The following is a 20,906-nucleotide window of genomic DNA, read 5'->3' as shown; positions in this document are numbered from 1 at the left end:
CTCATGCTCAATATGCCTCACTAATATTTAACATCATGTACATATCTATATGTCACATTGTCAGCCACTATCTTTTTTTATCTGTACCGTGTATCCTTTCCTACCTTTCTGAGAATGGATCATCTAACTATTGCTGACAATTCCTGAGCTTATAGAATCATTTGGCGACATTATAACCAATATTGGCCAAAGCACAGCTGGTCTATGTATGCCAATAACATGGTTACTGCAGGCCAGATAGGAGAAGCTGACCGTAAGAACTTGTGAGGTCCCTGCCATCATTATCCCTTGGAGAAATGACAAATCTTACGGGTTATTATGGATAACAATTATTTATTTCTACACAAACATTTGACCAGCATATTGTACAGAGAGCCATTTACAATTCTCTCTTACCTGCTTAATGGATAGCTCAATGTTTGTAATTGGTGATGGTTTCTGGAAAAGAAGCAACATTGGGTATCAGAACTGTCACTAAATACAGTCATGGCCAAAAGTGTTGGCACTAGAGATGAGCGGAGCATGCTCGGGTGATCTCCGAGTATTTGGATGTACTCGGAGATTTAGTTTCTGTCGCCGTAGCTGCATGATTTGCGGCTGTTAGACAGCCTGAATACATGTGGGGTTGCCTGTCTGTTAGGAAATCCCCACATGTATTCAGGCTGTCTAGCAGCCGCAAATCATGCAGCTACGGCGACAGAAACTAAATCTCCGAGTACATCCAAATACTCGGAGATCACCCGAGCATGCTCCGCGAAATCTCAACTAACGACTATATTCGCTCATCACTAGTTGGCACCCTTTAAATAGGTCCAGAAAATAAAGTGTTTCTCCAGGAAAATGTTTACAATTACACACGTTTTGTTATATACATGATTATATCCTCTGCGTGTATTGGAACAACACAAATGAACAGATAAAAAAAAAGGAAAATTGGACATAATTTCAGACAAACCCCCTCAAAATATGTTCTCCTGTGTTTTTGCTTGTTCTTTATTTTTTTTGGCTGGAGTTAAGAGATTCCAAATGTTTTCGCCTGATTCATTAACGGCAACTTTTTGACAAGTTGAAAAATCTGATGCAACTCTGCTCCAGTCTCCCTGGTGCAGTTCTATGCATATCTTTGTTTAAAAGTCTTTTTTTTTTTTTAAACGATGCCCAAAAAGTTGCAAAAAATGGATAACGGCAGAAAATAAAGCTATTTTTGACTTTGCACCATCAATTTGGTGCAATAAATCTCAGTGAATGCCAAAGGGCCAAAAAAAAGAAAAGTGAGTTAAAAAAAATTAAATACGGGGCCTAAATGTCAATAAAATTGGAATGCAAGTACATTAATGCTTCTGGGTCAAATCAAAGTCTTTTCAATGTTTGATCTTTTGTTTCCACTAAATAAACTGTGAACATTTTGGGACTGTTCTGCAGCCTTCATTAACCCCATGTTAGCCCTCGTCACTCTCCGCTTCACAACTTCTGCCTCTTCCATAACAAAGCTGCCTCCTCACAGTGTGTTGTGTCCACAGAAATCTGCCCATATAATGGGTTTCATAGCCGTGTTTATCACTGCCCTCATCTACTAAAACAGAACAGACTTTCTATTGACAGACAATTCTTGCCTGAAGTGGATAATTGGTTTTCAATACCTTAAATATCTGCAGCTCTTCCAGCAGAACCTCTTCCATATTCCAGATACCTTTGGCGACGCTAATTACTTTAAGAATTGTCCCAACATCTGAAAGACAAGAAGAGTCAATCATTTCATTACATTCATTTTAGTTCTACGTTATTGTAATAACTTCGCAGATTACTCACTGGCAATTGTTTTTTCCTTCCTTTCTTAGCCAAGTCATAACTTTTTTTTTTCCATGCAAGTTGGATCATTGAATGACACCATACATTTTACCATATAATGCACTGAAAAATGGCAGATATGTTGCCGTTTTCTGAGACCCATAACATTTTTATTTTTCAGATGAACTGTATTTGGGCTTGTTTTTTTTTTTTTTGGTGGTGAGCTGATCTTTTTTATTAATACTATTTTGGGATGCATATGTTGCTTTTTTATTCCATTTTGGGGGTGGGGAGATGTGGAAAAAAAAACCCAGGAATTCTGTCATTTTTATCTTTTTTTCAATCTTTCTTATTGCTTTATGTTGTTAATGGAGGAGTTGAATAATTTGATATTTTCATCAGTCTGATGTTTACTGCATCAGTTATTAATATGGTAACTCATCAGTATCCCATGATCACCTCGCAAAGGGGTCAATGACCACTCGAAACAGGGTATCCATAGTACTGAGCAGCTTTCATTGTCACACTTTATGGGGTTGATCAGCAAGCTCTGCTCTCTGCTGTTAGCAGTGAATGCCATCTGTATCACTCAGCTGGAATTTTCTAGTTATGGCACGGGCTCAGTTCCTGATCCTGCACCATACGCTCACATTTGTTAAGAACTGGTTAAAGTAAAAAATAATAATACACATTACAAAGAAAACTTATACATTTTAAAGAACATTGCTTCCTTAGATGTCTAAAAATGTTTTTAAAGGGTTATTCTCATCTCAGCCTTTTGTTAGCTAAGACAAGAGTATTTTTATCCAAACCCCATCACCATAGAAATAAATAACAGTTATGGGAATAATGTAGAACAATGTACCACGCAATTTCTGTACCTCCAGAATTAAGACAACGTACAGTATAAAAATAATGAAAATATTAATATAAAGGCCTGTTATTAGCATGTGACGCTTACACAAATGTCACTGTCAGAACCTGACAATTCCACAAAGAATGGGAGGTGATACAAAGCTACTTCTTAACTCTTACGCAATTTGTCATAAATCTCTTCTGACAATTAACCAATTTTTCCCCGACAGTATTAATACTCCCTTTGTCTTCAACAAAATGAGTTATTTAGTAGCTCCGGTATAAATGATACAATTTAGGAATCTCCCCTTAATGCAAAAAGGGTTATTCTCCTTTTCACAAATGGGTATTGTTGGAGAAAGGCTGGAAAGGCATTCTGCAATTTACTGCTTTTTAATATGTTCAGGCGTTCTTGAGATAATAACAGTATTCTTTTGTTTACAGCTCACTGCCTTGGAGACCGACCACCACTGCTAGACGGGAGAACACGAGCAGTCTTTACAAGCTCATTTCTACTGAGCTAGTAAGCACTATTTTGAAGCTGGCCAGGATTTCTGAAGGGTACCATGTAATCCTGGCCAGCTTCAATGAATTGCTTACAAGCTAGATAGCTATGGTGGTCAATTTCCAGGGCTACGAGCTGTAAACAAAACAAAAGTGTTACTACATCAAGAACAACTGCAAATGTTAACAAACAGTAAAATTAGCCACAGTGGCTCAGTAATTAGCACTGGGGTCCTGGGACATCTTCAAGGAATTTGTATGTTCTCCCCGTGTTTGCGTGGGTTTCCTCCGGGTTCTCTGGTTTCCTCCCACATTCCAAAGACATACTGATAGGGAATCTAAATTGTGAGCCCCAGTGGGGACAGTGACAAGAATATTTGTAAAACAATGAGGAATATGATGGCACTATAAAAGTAAGCATAATAAAAAATGGTAAAACTGCTTCTTTTTACAATCACTATCTGGCAATATTCCTCCATGAAGATGGGAATTATCATTTAATAAGAGTTTGGCAGCGCTTAAATTATTTATCACCTCGTAGTAAAGATGCTAGACAATATGAAAAGCTCTTTCAGCTGTATAAATATACACACTATAAAATCTCATGCTTTTACATGGTATTGGGACTTACTGGTTGCTTTAATTAAAATTGTTTTCATTTACAATAAAATTCATATACGTATTAAACTAAACAACATATTACACATATAGTTAGTTTGCTTCTAACAAATGTTACTGCAGGAACCAAGGCAATGACACGATAGTAATAAAATAATGCAATTTACCTGTCCCGAGAAACATGACATCATACTGGCCATCTTCTGCGATCACATGGTCAACCGCGATCTGCGTTAGCTTGTAGTCCACATTGAGTCTGGTGAACACAGGTTTACCATGCAGAGGGTACACCGACTTATACATAAGCGGGTGGTTCTTTACAAAACTAATAACATCATCTGGGAAGTCTTTGGTTGATTTTATCATGGGGTCATAAGTGTTGCTTGGGCACTGAAACAAATGATACAAACTTGTAAAAAAAAATGTGATATCTGGCAGAAAATCAGTATATATTACAATCCGCTATTAATAGGAATGAACATATTTGACTTCTAGAGCAAACAGTCTACAAAGCAGCATGCCTATACTAAGAGAAATGAAAATCATGGCAAAATAGCTCTACAAGGCATTTATCTAGGTCATAGCCCCATCTAGTGGTCACTGAACATATTGCTGACATTAGACGTGTAAAACGTATACACCTCAGTGCTAGAAGAGATCAACCTTTCCTCATGTACTCAAATATCCAGATACAGGACAGATGTATTAATTACTTCACATAATATATTTATAAGGGTGACATTCCTGTTTTCTATGTAAAAGACATGCAGCTTACTGTACATTAATTACATGCTCCTATGATTTACTGAAAAGTTACAGAATTCTTACAGAATTCCATACAGGAAAGATGTATATCTTTGTACCGTGTTAGCCAGTAGATAGAAAAATATCATTTATGATGACCTTTGACACTCTCAGTGCTGGAATGAATGTGTCGCATGGATTTATGTCTTTTTACATCAACTAAGGAATTTCCTTTTAAAACCTCGTGGGGGCATCACAACACAGAACTAGACCCCAATCAGAGGACCATAAAACATCCAGACTCCTTATCTATGAACTGGTCCAATGTTTATATTTATGTTTCTCCCTCTCCCATATTGATAGTTCTGCTTCACGTCACTTGTCTTATCTATTGCATTTTTTCTAGGCTGTATTGTGCATAAATATGTGACTTCAGATTTTGTATTAGTCTAGCCTGATGAAGAGACCTGAGTAGTCTCGAAAGCTTGCAATGTGTTACCATCTTTTCAGTCAGCCATTAAAAGGTATCAACTACTGAGGACTCTTAATCCTAAATATTTTTCTACAGAATTCCAGCTGTTTCTTGGCATTAGTCATATCCTTATTGTCTGATCCAGCACTTTCATTCTGACATGCCATAATACACCGCACTCTGTTGCATTACATTCATTTCTGCTGTATACATCACTTATAACCATGCACTATGCTTTCTGATGTGGAAGATGCTGGGTGATATAAGAGCAGTCCATTGTGAATAGCGCAATGAATCATGGTCTATCAGTCATGACGAAATAGTTGGAAATCTGGACATGTAACGCAATGCAATGTCCAATATTTGCAGGTATTTTGATGTGGGCATTTGATTGTAGACATATTGTCTAACATATGTTCTGATTTATTTTTGTTGCAGTTTTAGGACCCATATTTTTATTTTAGATTAAAAAAACTGTTAATAAGTTGGTGACATTCAGATACTTATATGTGTAGATATTTTTGTCATTATATTTATGTAATAAATAATCATTGTCTTCCATATATATATATATATACACATATACAGTTTAAACAAAAGATGAGGCAGCACATGCAAAGACAACATGCAGTTGGTGGGTGACAGCTCAGTAACCCAATAATTTAAATGCAAAATAAGCAGGCATCACACTGTAGGAATATCAAAGTGAACTCTTAATTTGCCATGTGTGCAAGAAAAAGCATTATTTCAGCTTCAAAGAGCCTTTATCTAATAGTTCATAGAGTGCTGCAGATACATATACAGTCATGGCCAAAAGTGTTGGCACCCTTAAATACGTTCCGGAAAATTGTCTATTTCTCCCAGAAAATTATTGCAATTTCATGTTTTGTTACACACACTTTTATTTTATTTATGTGTATTGGAACAACACAAAAAAGAGAAAAAAATGCAAATTGGACATACAGTAATTTCACACAAAACCCCCAAAATGGGCAGAAGAAAATTGTCATCACGTTTCCAAAATTGTGGGTAAACAACTTTGTTTCAAGCATGTGGTGCTCCTACAAACTCACCTGTGGCAAGTAACAGGTGTGGGCAATTTGAAAATCACACCTGAATTCAGATAAAAAGGGGAGATGTTGACTCAATCTTTACATTGTGTGTTTGCCACACTAAGCATGGAGGACAGAATGAGGAGAAGAGATGTTGAATAAGCAGCCCCAATCAAGTTCCAAAGAATTTCAAGTTGTCCAGCAGGCTCAGGGTGCATCAGTGTCAGCACAAATTATCTATTGACTTTTGAATGAAATGAAACACTATGGCAGGAAACGCAGGAGGATCCCACTGTTGACACAGAGGCATAAAAAAGCTAGACTGCAGTTTGCCAAAATGTATGTGAGTAAGGCTGGTTTCACACTTGCTTTTTTTTGCAGCGCGTTTTTCCCGCAAAAAAACGCATTGAAAAAACGCATACAAAAGCATACAACTGCTGCGTTTTTTTCAAGCATTTTTATGAGCATGCATGAAAAAAACGCAGCGTTTTTATGCGTTTGTATGCGTTTTTAGTGCGTTTTTACCGCGTTTGCGTTTTTTCCAAACATTAGGTGGACCCTCACACTAACCCAAACCATGACTTTACTAACCCTAACCCTGACCCTAACCCTAATCCTAACCCTGACCCTAACCCTAACCCTGACCCTAACCCTTAACCAAACCATACTTAACCCTAACCCAAACCCTAAACCCTAACTAACCCTAACCCTGACCCTAAACCTAACCCTAACCCTGACCCTAACCCTGACCCTAACCCTTAACCAAACCATACTTAACCCTAACCCAAACCCTAAACCCTAACTAACCCTAACCCTGACCCTAAACCTAACCCTAACCCTGACCCTAACCCTAACCCTAACCCTGACCCTAACCCTAATCCTGACCCTAACCCTTAACCAAACCATACTTAACCCTAACCCAAACCCTAAACCCTAACTAACCCTAACCCTGACCCTAAACCTAACCCTAACCCTGACCCTAACCCTGACCCTAACCCTTAACCAAACCATACTTAACCCTAATCCAAACCCTAAACCCTAACTAACCCTAACCCTGACCCTAAACCTAACCCTAACCCTAACCCTGACCCTAACCCTAACCCTGACCCTAACCCTTAACCAAACCATACTTAACCCTAACCCAAACCCTAAACCCTAACTAACCCTAACCCTGACCCTAAACCTAACCCTGACCCTGACCCTAACCCTAACCCTAAACCCCCTTAACTAACCCTAACTCTAACCCAAACCCCTAAATTCCATGGTTAACAAAAAAAAACGCATGTGCAAAAAAACGCATACATAAGCATGCCAATGCGCGCATATGCGCACCCATAGACTATAATGGGTGTCTTGCTGTAAAAAAACGCATTGCGTGCGCATGCGTTTTTTTGAGGCAAGTCGGACGCACCAAAAAATGCAACAGGATGCATTTTGTGCGCCTGAGCGCATACCGCAAAAAAACGCATGCGCGGAAAAACGCGTACAAACGCATGTGTATGCGCACATAAGCGCATCCCATGCAAAGTATAGGAAAAAAAAACGCATGCGCTATTTAGCGCTAAAATACCGCGAAAAAAAACGCAAGGGTGAAACCAGCCTAAAGGGGGTTTTACACATAGCGATATCGCTAGCAATATCGCTATAACGTCACCGATTTTGTGACGTTATAGCGATATCACTATGTCTGATACCTCCGACCAGCTCCCCCGCTGTCCATCGCTGATCGCGCGAGATTGGCCGGCTCCATTTCTCGTCGGGCGCTTCCTGCTGGTCTTCCTGTGGCGCCGACGAGCGATGTGTGGAGGCGGGCGGGAGGACGTCTTCATTGACGCGTCTGAAAGGTAAGTATCGTCCGCTGTATTGCTGCTGCATCGCTGTGAGATCTGCCTGTGTGGTAGCTCACTAGCGATCATTTAGCGATGCACCAGTGATCCTGACCGGGTCGTATCATGGTCGGGATCGCTGGTGCATCGCTAAATGTAACGGGACCTTAAGCCAAAATCCTTCATGGAATGCATCTTGTGGACAGATGAGACCAAGATAGAGCTGTTATATTGCTGCTTTGAAAATATGTAAATTGCACTTTATTGAATGATCACACAGTGATGTCATTCTAAATTAACAAACCTTTATATGTGTGTCTGCTGCACTCTACCAACTGCTTGATAAAGGGTCTTTGGAGATCAAACTTTGCTTTATTTGCACACAAGGCAAATTCAAATTTTCTTCACTTTTTTGATATTCCTACAGTGTGGTACCTGCTTTTTGCATACATATATATATCTAAAATTTTCACATAAGTTGTTCTTTCCACTGTAATTTGAGCATGCATAAGAACACCAATTATAGAGAAAACCAGCCAACAAGTCACTGGCATAGCTGATCTGAATTTACTAGAACCCAGCAGCTCTATGCTAGCATGTGATCGCCAGGTGCAATTAAAGTATCAACAAAGCTGATTATGTTATCTACTGCATAGCATATCATTGACCTCTATATAGCCAGCAAAGAAAAGGACAGAAGTGTTGGTAAAGTACTTATATCTGTTCCCCAGGATCCCAAGATTTGTCTTAAGTTGGAGATCCAACCTGCTCATGCTAGATTACAAGAGGTTTATTCTGAAAAATTCTTGCCATAAATTTAGTGTGGCATAGGAGCCCATGCTAAAGTGCTGAAAATGTATGGTTCTTAGTTGTTATCAGGTTAAATAACATCTTCTTAATCTTTATTTTCCATTGTCTTTCAAACTACAGTCATGGCAAAAGTTTTGGTACCTTTGAAACTGTTCCAGAAAATGAAAAAAATGATGAAAGGTTGCAAAGCATCGTCCATATTTTCAATAAACAGCCCCAATCAAGTTCCAAAGAAATTTAATCTGTCCTGCATCCTCAGGTTACATCAGTGTCAGAGTGAACTATCCATCAACATTTGAATGAAATGAAACCCTATGGCATGAGACCAAGAAGGACCCCACTGCTGACAGAGACATAAAAATATCTAGATTGCAGTTTTCCAAAATGTACGTAAGACAAAATCCTTCTGGGAAAGTGTGTTGTGGACAGATGAGACCAAGACAGAGCTTTTTTGTTATGCACATCATTTTACTGTTTCCAGTAATGAGACGTACAAACCTACAGTCAAATATGGTGGAGGTTCAAAGATGTTTTGGGGTCATTTTGCAGCCTCTGGCACTGGATTGATTGACCGTGTGCAAGGCATCATGAAATCTGAAGATTGCCAAAGGATTTTGGGTCTCAGTGTAGTGCCCAGTGTCAAAAAGCTGAGTTTGCATCCTAAGTCATGAATCTTCCAGCAGGGCAATGACATGAAACACACTTCAAGAAGCACTCAGAAATGGATATAAACAAAGCATTGGAGAGTAATAACGTGGCCAGCAATGAGTACGGACCTAAATCTCATTGAACTCCTATTGAGAGATCTTAAAATTGCTGTTGGAAGAACATATGAGACCTGGAGCAGTTTGTAAAAAAAAAAGAGTGGTCCAAAATTCCAGTTACAAGGTGTAAGAAGCATGTTGATGGTTATATCCCCAGTATTAGCCACTGTGCAAGATGAAATTACCTTGCAACTTCCTACTCAGTTTGCATAGGAAATTCTTACTCTGTGTGAGGTGATCTGTAAAAGCCTATTACTTCGGCCCAATACTGGTAAAATCAGGCCTGTACCAAAGACACAAGGATGTTTGGAACTGTGCCATGGATCATCGAGAAATGGGGGCAGTTCAACGGTTGAAAAGCCCCTTTTTTAAACTATTTAATCTAGTTTGGCACACATACATATAACATAACTTTATTACAAAAGACTATAATTTAATATATTCATAGACTGGATATATATTTCAATCAATGACCACCTGTGTATATACTTTTTCACATTTACGTCAGTTGTGTTACTTTAAAGTCAAACGTCTGCAGAGATTTTTCCTTTTTAGAAACAGCAAATGGCTGCATCATAAACTCATTTTACAACATAGAATGCAAGGTGTGTATTTGATTTCGGAGCTGTCGGAACAAGTCTCCGGACATGCACTACATGTGACTCATTTACACCATTATGTAATCTGCTTCAAAACTGAGAAGCGTGGCTTTAAACTTAAAATCAAAATTCCCTATTCTTATTTTATACTGTTTTTTTGGGGTGTGGAAATATGCCCAGATGTTTTGGTTTACCTCTAACATTTTTCCCAATTAAGCAGTGTTTACATTGACTGTATGAGGTGGATCAAACACACAGTAGATCATAAAGTTTCCATACACCAGTGGTCTGGCTACAGTGACATTAAACAGTAACCATACTGGCAAGAGACAAAAGCACATCAAAAATATGAAGTATTCCTGAAAAATCAATGCCAGGCTCAGAAGCAGTTTACGGGCAGACTGGATGGGCAAGTCTCTTTTCCATCTGTACAGCTTCAAACTAACAAATTTTTTTCTAATGCCCTTTTAGTTTATTGTTTATGGTTCAAATTTCAGTTCTGAACTACTATTGAGAACAGAAAATGCAAAAACAAGATGATAGATCACGACACATAATTTTATGAGAAAAAAACTATGGATTGTGAAGAACAAATCATTAAAGATAGGTGAACCCGAACATTAAAGTTTGGCATCCATACCGAACACATACTGTTCGGGCACAGACGACGAACACGGATTTCACCAGGAAGTCCATGTTACTGTTCGGGTTCGACTGCCCAACACTGGGTGTTTGTCGCGCTGTCATGTGCAAGACAGCACAGTAAACACTGCTTCTGATTGGTGGTGAAATCATCACTGTCGGTAAGAGAGCCATGGTTCCCACTCTGTGAAAAGACAGCATGAGTGCTCAGCTGTGATCGGAGGTGTAAAGTTTACTTCTGGTCCCTGGTGTCAACGGATGGGACTACAGGTCCCATCATCTGACACATGCTTCTGCTAATAATAGCGAGAGCAGGAGCGGCTGATGGGTGTATTCATTTGCCGGTTCCTGCTCTGTTAATAAATAATTAAAATGAAAAAAACCTGCGTGGGTTCCCCTGTATTTTTGATAACAAGCCAGGCAAAACTCACAGCTGGGGGCTGCAACCTACAGCTGTCAGCTTCAACGAGGCTGGTTATCAAGAGTAGAGGAGTCACCACGCTGATTGTGGAAACTTCACACTAGACCTCCAGCAGCTTGGATTGTGTGCCTCTCCACTCTTCCTCCAGAGTCTGGGACCTTGATTTCCAAGGTCTAGTGTGAAGTATCCACAATGAATGATGGTTTCAGGAGCCATGTCATCTGCTGGTGTAGGTCCACTGTGTTTTATCAAAACCAAAGTCAGCATAGCCATCTACTAGGAAATTTTAGAGCACTTCATGCTTCCCTCTGCTGACAAGCTTTTTGGAGATGGAAATTTAATTCTCCAGCAGGACTTGGCACCTGTCCACACTGCCAAAAGTTTCAATTCCTGGTTTTAAAACAAATAGTAAAACTTGATTGGCCAGCAAACTCACCTGACCTTAACCCCATAGAGAATCTATGGGGTATTGTCAAGACAAAGATGAGAGACAGCAGACCCAACAATACAGATGGGCTGAAGGCTGCTACCAAAGCAACCTGGGCTTCCATAACACCTCAGCAGTGTCACAGGATGATCGCCTCCATGCCACACAGCATTGATGCAGTAATTGATGCAAAAGGAGCCTCGACCAAGTATTGAGTGTATTTACTGACCATACATTTCAACAGGCCAACATTTTGGATTTTAAAATAATTTTTTCAAGCTGGCGTTATAAAGTATTCTAATTTACTGAGATAATGACTTTTGGGTTTTCATTGGCTGTAAGCCATAATCATCAACATTAACAGAAATAAACATTTGAAATAGATCACTCTGTTTGTAATGACTCTATCTAATAAATTAGTTTCACTTGTTATATTGAAGAACTGAAATTAGCTTTTGGATAATATTCTAATTTTGTGAGATGCACCTGTAAATGGCAGGATTCCCAAGTTATTATTCCTTGAATTAAAAATGTGTTTTATAGTATAATGTTTTGGAAATTGCATCGGGAAATAATATTTATCCCATATACATATGTCTTGTATTTGCTACATTTACTAGCAACAAGCACATCTTGTGTATCATGAATAAAAACATGGCTTTTGAGTTAACAATAATTTTAATAAAATAAATATATACAAATATAGCCATACATATCTTTCATATGTACACCAAAATTATATATTTTTTTAACAAAATATTTATTTGAAAAAGCAAATAAAACATATTTTTGATTAGTGAGGATGCCGAGTGGTCATTATCTTTGTCTGACAGGTGAAGACAGTTTCTGTATGACCGATGCCAGCTTTCCAGACATTCAAAAACCTTGTGCAGATTGTTTGGTCTTGTAAGGCATCCAAAACAGTATCGATGGCTTTCCTGGCATGCAGCCAAACAGGCCTGTCAAGTTCACGAAGATACCATGCCAGGCCTTTCCCAAACGCCTTCTCCCCATCATCATTCACTGTGCACAACACATAATCTAAAATGCCACTATCTACCTCGCGCCTGGTGGTGATGGTGATGGGGAGCTCTCTCCTGCACTGAACTCATCGTGGGATGGGTGAAGCAACAGGGGAGTTGTCAAGCGGAAGGATAGGGCTGCTGCTCTGACTTTCTTGCACTTCCTCTGAGGCTTGAGCTGATGCTGGAGCAGCTGCTGGGCAAGAATCAGATGATCGGCCTGCTGCTGGTATAACGTCCTCAGCTGAATCAGCCACTAGATCCAACAGGGTGATATCTGACTCCTAGGACATCATCCTGTAGAGGATGCTGTTGACTCTCATGTCTGTATATATCCACTGCACCAGGGTCAAGGGATATCATTCACTGGTTAAAAGGACAAAAAATTAAAAAAAAATAATAATAATCGCTATTATGTAGGTTTGAAACTTTTACTATTGTTAATCATTATCTTGACATTCAAAATTAAAATTAACAAAATGAATAAACATTGTTATGGCAAATATAATACTGGAGATCACATAAAGGCTACAAAAATATAACTACAGGCTTACGTACAAAATACATCAGGAAACTGTCCATGTGTGGCCTTACAAATACTAATTATGCAGTGCTGATGGCCATGTATACATTTACATAGTGGAAATTACAAAAATCTGAGAGGCAGTTTGCTTAAAAAAATGAATGTGCTAAAATTGTTATTATAAGACATACAGAAACACAACTTTAATGAGTTTTCAGGTACTTACTCATTGTTGTTTGCTCTTCTCGTGAACTGGCCTCATAGCTCAGGTACATCTGCTGGCAGATATAGGTCCAGGATGCATCTTATTGGCTACGGTCATGGTAGGTTTGGTCATGTTTGTCCCAAAGTTCTGGCTGCTCCTGGATCAGATTGATAAGCATCTCCACATTTATGTGTGGTGGACTTGTCCTGATCACAATGGAGACGTGTTTATGATTTTTTTTTTATAGATTTCCTGGATGCTCTGGACTTACATCTTTCTGCAATTGGCTGATGCAATCTCCTGGCCCATTGGAGAAATTTGCAAGAAAATCGCATGACATTCAAATCTATTGTCTTGCATTGGCAATTTCTATCGAATTTTCGCATCCACTAGCAGCATGGTGTGATTTTTTTAAAGTACGATCTCTATCCGATACCAGTTGAGAAAAAAATTACAGAGGAGCACTGTATCATGGAATAAGATTGGTCCAATTGCAATTCGATTTTTTATAGGATTGCACTCATCTGATTTATCCACAAGTGTGAGAGATTCAGGCCGATTATGCTAATGACAGTTGGCTGAAGCTTTGTCAGAGAGAATCACAACACAAGGGCGGAGAAGTCGGTGATGACATCCGAGTGTAGACTTGTATGAGTCCATATGATCTGAATATCTGAGCCACTTGAAGCATGGTGTGATTGTTTACTCATGTCGAATCAGCATGAGAAAATTATTGCAGATCTGCACTGTCACATAGTATAACATTGGGCCGAGTGCTATCCTATAAAACATCATTACATAGCATTCGACTGTATTATACGGCAGTGTGAGCTTACCCTAATGTAGACAATATTATGGATGGTAGAAGATAATTTATTTTCTATACTAGATGAACAAGAGACTGCCCTATTCAAATTTAAACAGTTATACGATAACACACATCCAGTTGAAGTTAGTGCTTGTGTCGGCGGGCTCCCCAGCTCACATGGGTCCGATCATGGTCGTAACCTCTGTGATCACTGCCGTTACATCCCTGCTCATATTATTAGATTAGGCGAGCTGCTTAGCACTATATCAGCTCTTTCCATAGAGAGAGCCACCCTAGTTTACAAGGCTAACATTGATGGGCCTGGCTGCATCCTGCATGGAAATATAAAAATGTGCAGTAAATTAGATATAATATGCATGAACTATTGATTGATATTTGGACCAAAATGCACAAGTTTTAAACCCATGTCAATGGCACTCATTGTCTTGTCCTCACACCAAAATCAAAATCGAAAACACAGCAACAGGACAAAAAGAATTCCAAAAACACAGCAGAAAAAAGGCAATGATATTTACCAACACAGGTCACAAACTAAATGCACTTACAGGATGCAGCAGACCCTCTTCATAGCCAAATACCTTGTATCTTGTGAATAGTAATTGAGGAAACTATTAATATCTGCCAAAAACATTGAACACTTGGAACCTAAGTTAGGCAAGCAAATAAAATGTCAATAAATGTATGACCATATTAAGTGAATCAACAAACTTCAAGGCTACCATCATTCAAAGGAGATGTCTATAGAATTTCTAGAGAAATTCAGCAATATCCACTTCCGTTGTGCATCTGATGGATACGATGTTACACTCACTTTACAAAACAAACACAAAAAAATATACAAATAAATGTTCCAACAGAAATAGCCAGTGGTTTCAGTTTGGAAAACTAATATTTGCTCAGGAGAATCTCTTATAATATACAATCACAGACTCAACACTTATGTTCTCTATTATATGGGATTATTTACAGCTGGTCCACTCAAAGCACTGTTCACAAAGGCGTCTAATAAATGGTCCTCATGTCTCCGTTTGTAAAATGAAGACTTTGTAGCAGAACAAGTTTATTTATCAATGACGCATATTGTAACCATGAAAATTCAACTGTGGCGTCTGCTGATATTTGAACAAGATATTAATCTCTTGTTTTTCCAAAGAATTAAGTTCCTTCAATTAATAAATGCCAGAATATAAACTGATCCACAAAGATAAAATTGAGTGAAACAGAGAATAAATCTTGTACCTTTACACCATTGCAGATCAATGCACCTGCTCTTTAACATTGTCTTATAAAAGGTAGGATGATGAAAAACGACGGTATGGAGACAGGGGCGTAACAATCGCAGTTACAGAAGTTGTGACTGTAATCAATCCCATCTGACCATCATGTGGGGGTGGGTTGGTCTGTGGGGGGGGGCAGTTGCAAATCTTCACCAGATTCATCAGTTGCAACTTTTTATAAAGTCGCAAAATTTGGCGCCACTTCACTTAAGACCTACTTGAGGATAAGGAGGAGGTCGCAAGACAGTTCAAGACATGAAAAAAGGGCCATTTTTTACTTTTCAGTAAATTCATAAATAACATGTGCCATTTTCATACGTTTGGCAACAAAGACGTGAAGTCAAGCCCATCAATAACCTTACTGGAGAGGTTAATGACATTATTTGTATATTATAACCATAACTACAATATAATAAAGCAGGAACTCAAGCAAAATTCCATTTATACAGAGTGAAAGTGGAGCTTATTGTTATTCTTCTATGTACATGATTTATTGGACAGATGTTACATACGAGTGACTGCAAATTTGTCAAAGGCTTTATGGTCGAAACATTGTTTTTATTTTAAGAAAGACTCATTTACATTTGATAATAAAAAAAGTCATCATTGAGATAATAATTTTGTTAAACTTCATGACAAAGGTAATTAGCTCAGTTTTCGCATGGCATCCAATCCTCTGATCCTTCAAATACACTTAGAAATAAAAATCTTGGCTACCTTGGCTTGGCTTGGGACCACATACATACAGTGTTACATTTCTCCTATTGAAACATGGTTATCCAAGTGGTTGTAACAGGTACCTAAGATTGTTATGAGTATGTTTGGGTGGCAACAGAGTAATATCTAGTTATCGATCTATCAGTTTCATTTCATATGATGAAATCTTTAGCCATTACATAGGGAAGTAATCGCATGCACATCTATTGCCTAACATTAATAAAATTGGAAACAGTCAACGCATTTCTGATCTTCCTCGGAATTTTTAGTTGCTGATGTTAGTTAAGATGAAAGCGGTATAAACATAACTATATTTACACTAAAGCCTTCTCAATGTGTCCCATAAGACACCAGCGAGGGCAATCAAAGGTTATGGTCTTCTTTTCGAGCAAGTAAGAAAACACTAATATTCCAAATTAAACATTATATTATCTTTAGCTGTAGGAAGAACAGCATCACTAAAAACACTTTGCCTATACTGCTGCAGAATACTTTTTACAGTTGTCCAATTTGCTAATTAGTAGTTTGATGGAAAGTCATACAGAAACTTTCCATCTACATAATGGTTCTACATAATGACTAGTGATGAGAAAACAATGCCATGACACTGCGCATTTCTTGAGAGAAATAAAACATAACATTTTGTCATGCCAGCGCTAACATGTTTGATAATTATTACATCCATACACTGCAACATGTCACTGAAAGTTTACAGTGAATTATACAGAATGGGAATGCTGATATAATTTTATTTATATCCATCTACGTGAAGATAAAAAATAGAGAAAACAAATCTATCGGAAGTTAGTCATTTAGGTCTGGAGCTTGACAGATAGTATGTGCTTGTTTTGTTACCACATTGTAATTACCATGCTGGGCATGGCACAAACAGATATGTTTAGGAATTTTGTGCCCTGAGAACATAACTGTCAATCACAGAGGTGATGGAGTGTTTGTGCATTGTCACGTGTGCATTCTTATACGCAGGAAACAACTGAGTACAAGTCAAAACAAGTACCACACACTAGACACCACTGGGATAAAGGCCAAATTACCTTTTGACCTAAGGGTCAGCCGTTAGGCATGTAATTTGTAACCTATGATAAAGTACACATGATGGATAGATGCCTGTATGGTGCAAGTAAAACAATTAAAGTCAATGTTTGAGTAGTTGTGAGAGTTTAAAGATCTGCACCAACGAGAAAATCTTTCTTTTCAACTATATTTGCTGACATGGATATCCCATTAGAGGCAACCCACAGTTGGAAAAACAAAAAAAATTTAGTGCAGCGATACCTTGATTTTCCTAAATGCTCTTATGAATATAATGTCCTGTCATCTTATAGTAACTATAATCATAATAATTCTGGTGAATGGGATATCACACCAACAATCATTATCATCCATACACAAGATAGGTGGTAGGGGTTAGAGATGAGCGAATATGTTCAGAAAACGATCGCCAAACATTAAGTCGGCACGAATATGGCACATTCGGATTTGCGATCGGAAAAAAAAGCAATTTTTTATTAAAATTGGAAAAAGGCGAGAAAATTTGTTAAAAGTGTGGGAAAATAATTGCATTGCCACTAAAGAATTTTAAAGTAGATAACAGATAGACAGATAGACCCCCAAATTGACTATTATTTCCCAAATTGTGCCCCCAACAACTCATTCCCTAATCCCCAATCCTCCCCCCATCACATCTATTTTCCTTGCTTGGGCAGCACTAAATGTATTTTAGTCCTGCCAATAAAGCCTATTTGAGTTTGAGTTAGATAGATAGATAGATAGTTAGACAGATAGATAAAAAGCCAGCAAATAAGCATCCGCGTAGAGTAAAATAACAGCAGGACCCGACAGGATAGAATAGATGGATTACATAAAGTACAGGGTGGGCCATTTATATGGATCCACCTAAATAAAATGGGAATGGTTGGTGACCAAGATCGTCACTCTGAACTTGCAGAATGGGCAAAACAAATATTGGAAAAGGACCCTCAGTTTACACAGAACATTATGTTCAGTGATAAGGCAAACTTTTTTGGGTGGGACATTTATATGGATACACCTAAATAAAATGGGAATGATGACAGTTTTCTTGAGTAGGGTGTCTTGCATTGAAATCTGTGGCAATGACCCGGGTACTGCGTTCACCAGACATCAACACAATTTCTATCCGCTCCTCAAGTGTTAACCTCTGTGACATATCAATGGCTTTAAACAAAGAGAAACCTGTAAATAACTCATGAAAGAATAAAGTTATGTTAGAACTAAGTACACCATTGTTTTTCTTGTGAAATTCTCAATTATTATTATTATTATTATTATACATTTATTCCATGGCACTTTACATATGAAAAGGGGAAATATAGACAAGTACAATAAACATGTGTATGTAAGACAAGGGACACACAAGTACAGAAGGAGAGAGGACCCTGCCTGCGAGGGCTTATAGTCTACAGGGATGGGTGAGGATACACTTGGAGAGGGTAGAGATGGTTATGCGGTGGTTCAGTAGACTGAGGATCATTGCAAGCTGTAGGCTTGTCAGAACAGGTGGGTCTTCAGGTTCTTCTTGAAGGTTTCTGTTGTTGGTGAGAGTCTGATGTGTTGCGGCAGAGAGTTCCAGAGTATGGGGGAAGCACGGGAGAAGTTTTGTATGCGGTTGTGGGAAGAAGAGATAAGGGGGAGTAGAGAAGGAGATCTTGAGAGGATCGAAGGTTTGGTGCGGGTAGGTACCTGGAGACCATGTCACAGATGTATGGAGGACACAGGTTGTGGATGGCTTTGTATGTCATGGTTAGGGTTTTGAACTGGAGCCTCTGGGCAATCGGAAGCCAGTGAAGGGCCTGGCATAGGGGGGAGGCTGGAGAATAGCGGTGAAACAGGTGGATTAGTCGGGCAGTATAGTGTAGGATAGACTGTAGTGGTGCCAGAGTGCTAGAGGGGAGGCCAGAGAGTAGGAGGTTGCAGTAGTCAAGGCGGGAGATAAGGGCATGCACTAGTGTTTTTGTGGTTTCATGGTTGAGGAATGTGCGGATCCGGGAAATATTTTTGAGTTTGAGGCGGCAGGAGGAGGCAAGGGCTTGGATATCTGGTTTGAAAAAGGGCAGAGTTGAGGATCACCCCAAGGCATCGAGGGCACGGGACGGGGGAAAGCAAGCAGCCATTGACATTGATGGATAGGTCTGGTGGAGGGGTAGAGTGATATGGGGGAAAGATAATGAATTCTGTTTTGTCCATGTCCAGTTTGAGAAAGCGAGCAGAAAAGAAGGCTGAGATAGCAAACATTGTGGGATTTTGGTCAGTAAGGAGGTGAGGTCAGTTCCAGATAGGTAGATCTGCGTGTCAGCGGTGTAGAGGTGATACTCCAAACCGTGGGATTCTATGAGCTGTCCCAGGCTGAAGGTGTAGATGGAGAAGAGTAGGGGTCCTAGGACTGAGCCTTGAGGAACACCGACAGACGGGGCGAGGTGAGGAGGTGGTGTGTGAGAGGGAGACACTAAATGTTTGGTTTGTTAGGTATGATGAGATCCAGGATAAAACTAAGTCTGTGATGCCAAGAGATGAGAGAATCTGTAGCAGGAGGGAATGGTCCACGGTGTCGAAGGCAGAAGACAGGTCAGGAGAAGGAGGACAGAGTAGTGTCGCTTGCTCTTGGCGGTTAGTACGTCGTTAGTGACTTTAGTTAGGGCAGTTTCAGTTGAGTGATGTGGTCGGAAGCCAGACTGTAATCGGTCAAAAAGGGAACAGGAGGAGAGGTGGGAGGCCAGTTCAAGATATACTCAATAAGTTTGATGTGTCACATGACTCTCTTCCCATTGAAAAAAATAAAGTTGGATCCAAAATGGCTGACTTCAAAATGGCCACCATGGTCACCACCCATCTAGAAACGTTTGCCCCCTCCCATATACTAATGTGTCACAAACAGGAAGTTGATATCACCAACCATTCTCATTTTATTTAGGTGTATCCATATAAATGGTTCACCCTGTATATACACATATAATAGATAGATATATACTGTAGATGACAGTGACTTATACAATTAGGACAGTGCTTGTGCAGCTTAGTGTACATGTATTTAATTATTAAAAGATGATTTTTCTGAAAAAAAAATGGCGTGGGCTCCCGCATAATTTTCAGAATCAGCAGAGGGAAACTCAATGGCTGAGGGCTGATGTTAATATTCTGGGAAGGAGCCAGCAGCCATAAAGGTTCACAGCAGGCTATTAATATCATCAAACAGCTGTTTGCTTAGCCTTTACTGGCTAGTTTACAGGGGGACCCCAGAAAAAAATTGAACCCCTGTAAAATGTAACTAACAAAGACTAGGCAGACAGCTGTGGGCTGCTGAAATTATTATTATTATTATTATTTATTTATTTATATAGCACCAGTGATTCCATGGTGCTATACATGAGAAGGGGTTACATACAAATTACAGATATCACTTACAGTAAACAAACTAGCAATGACACACTGATACAGAGGGGAGAGGACCCTGCCCTTGCAGGCTTATATTCTACAGGATCGTGGGGAAGGAAACAGTCAGTTGGGGGGTGGCAGTAGCTCCGATGTTGGTAAGGCAGTAGCTCCGGTAGTGGTGAGGTGACAGCGGGGTCATTGCAGGCTGTAAGCTGTCTTGAAGAGGTGGGTTTTTAGGTTCCATCTGAAGGATCTGAATGTGGTTGATAGTCGGACATGTTGGGGCACAGAATTCCAGAGGATGGGGGATATTCGGGAGAAGTCTTGGAAGCGATTAGGAGGAGCGAATAAGTGTGGAGGAGAGAAGGAGGTCTTGGAAG

At 39.3% G+C, this 20,906-nt stretch overlaps 1 protein-coding gene across 2 annotated transcripts in view; it reads right to left on the bottom strand.

Moving 5' to 3' along the window:
- SEMA3D (semaphorin 3D) overlaps nucleotides 1-20,906 on the bottom strand; it is a 286,427-nt gene that overhangs the window by 38,142 nt on the left and 227,379 nt on the right. For both annotated transcript variants that reach the window (XM_073551303.1, XM_073551302.1), the window contains exons 12-14: nucleotides 3,933-4,155; nucleotides 1,641-1,729; nucleotides 397-438 (exon numbers count right to left, since the gene is read on the bottom strand). In XM_073551303.1, the coding sequence (XP_073407404.1) occupies nucleotides 397-438; nucleotides 1,641-1,729; nucleotides 3,933-4,155 (354 nt within the window). The remainder of the gene's footprint in view (nucleotides 1-396; nucleotides 439-1,640; nucleotides 1,730-3,932; nucleotides 4,156-20,906) is intronic.

This window comes from Dendrobates tinctorius, unplaced genomic scaffold (assembly GCF_039654945.1).
Source record: "Dendrobates tinctorius isolate UK_male_01 unplaced genomic scaffold, ASM3965494v1 ptg000174l, whole genome shotgun sequence".
NCBI lineage: Eukaryota > Metazoa > Chordata > Amphibia > Anura > Dendrobatidae > Dendrobates > Dendrobates tinctorius.
Note: the sequence above shows the minus strand (reverse complement) of the source record. Positions and strands in the feature narration are given on the sequence as shown.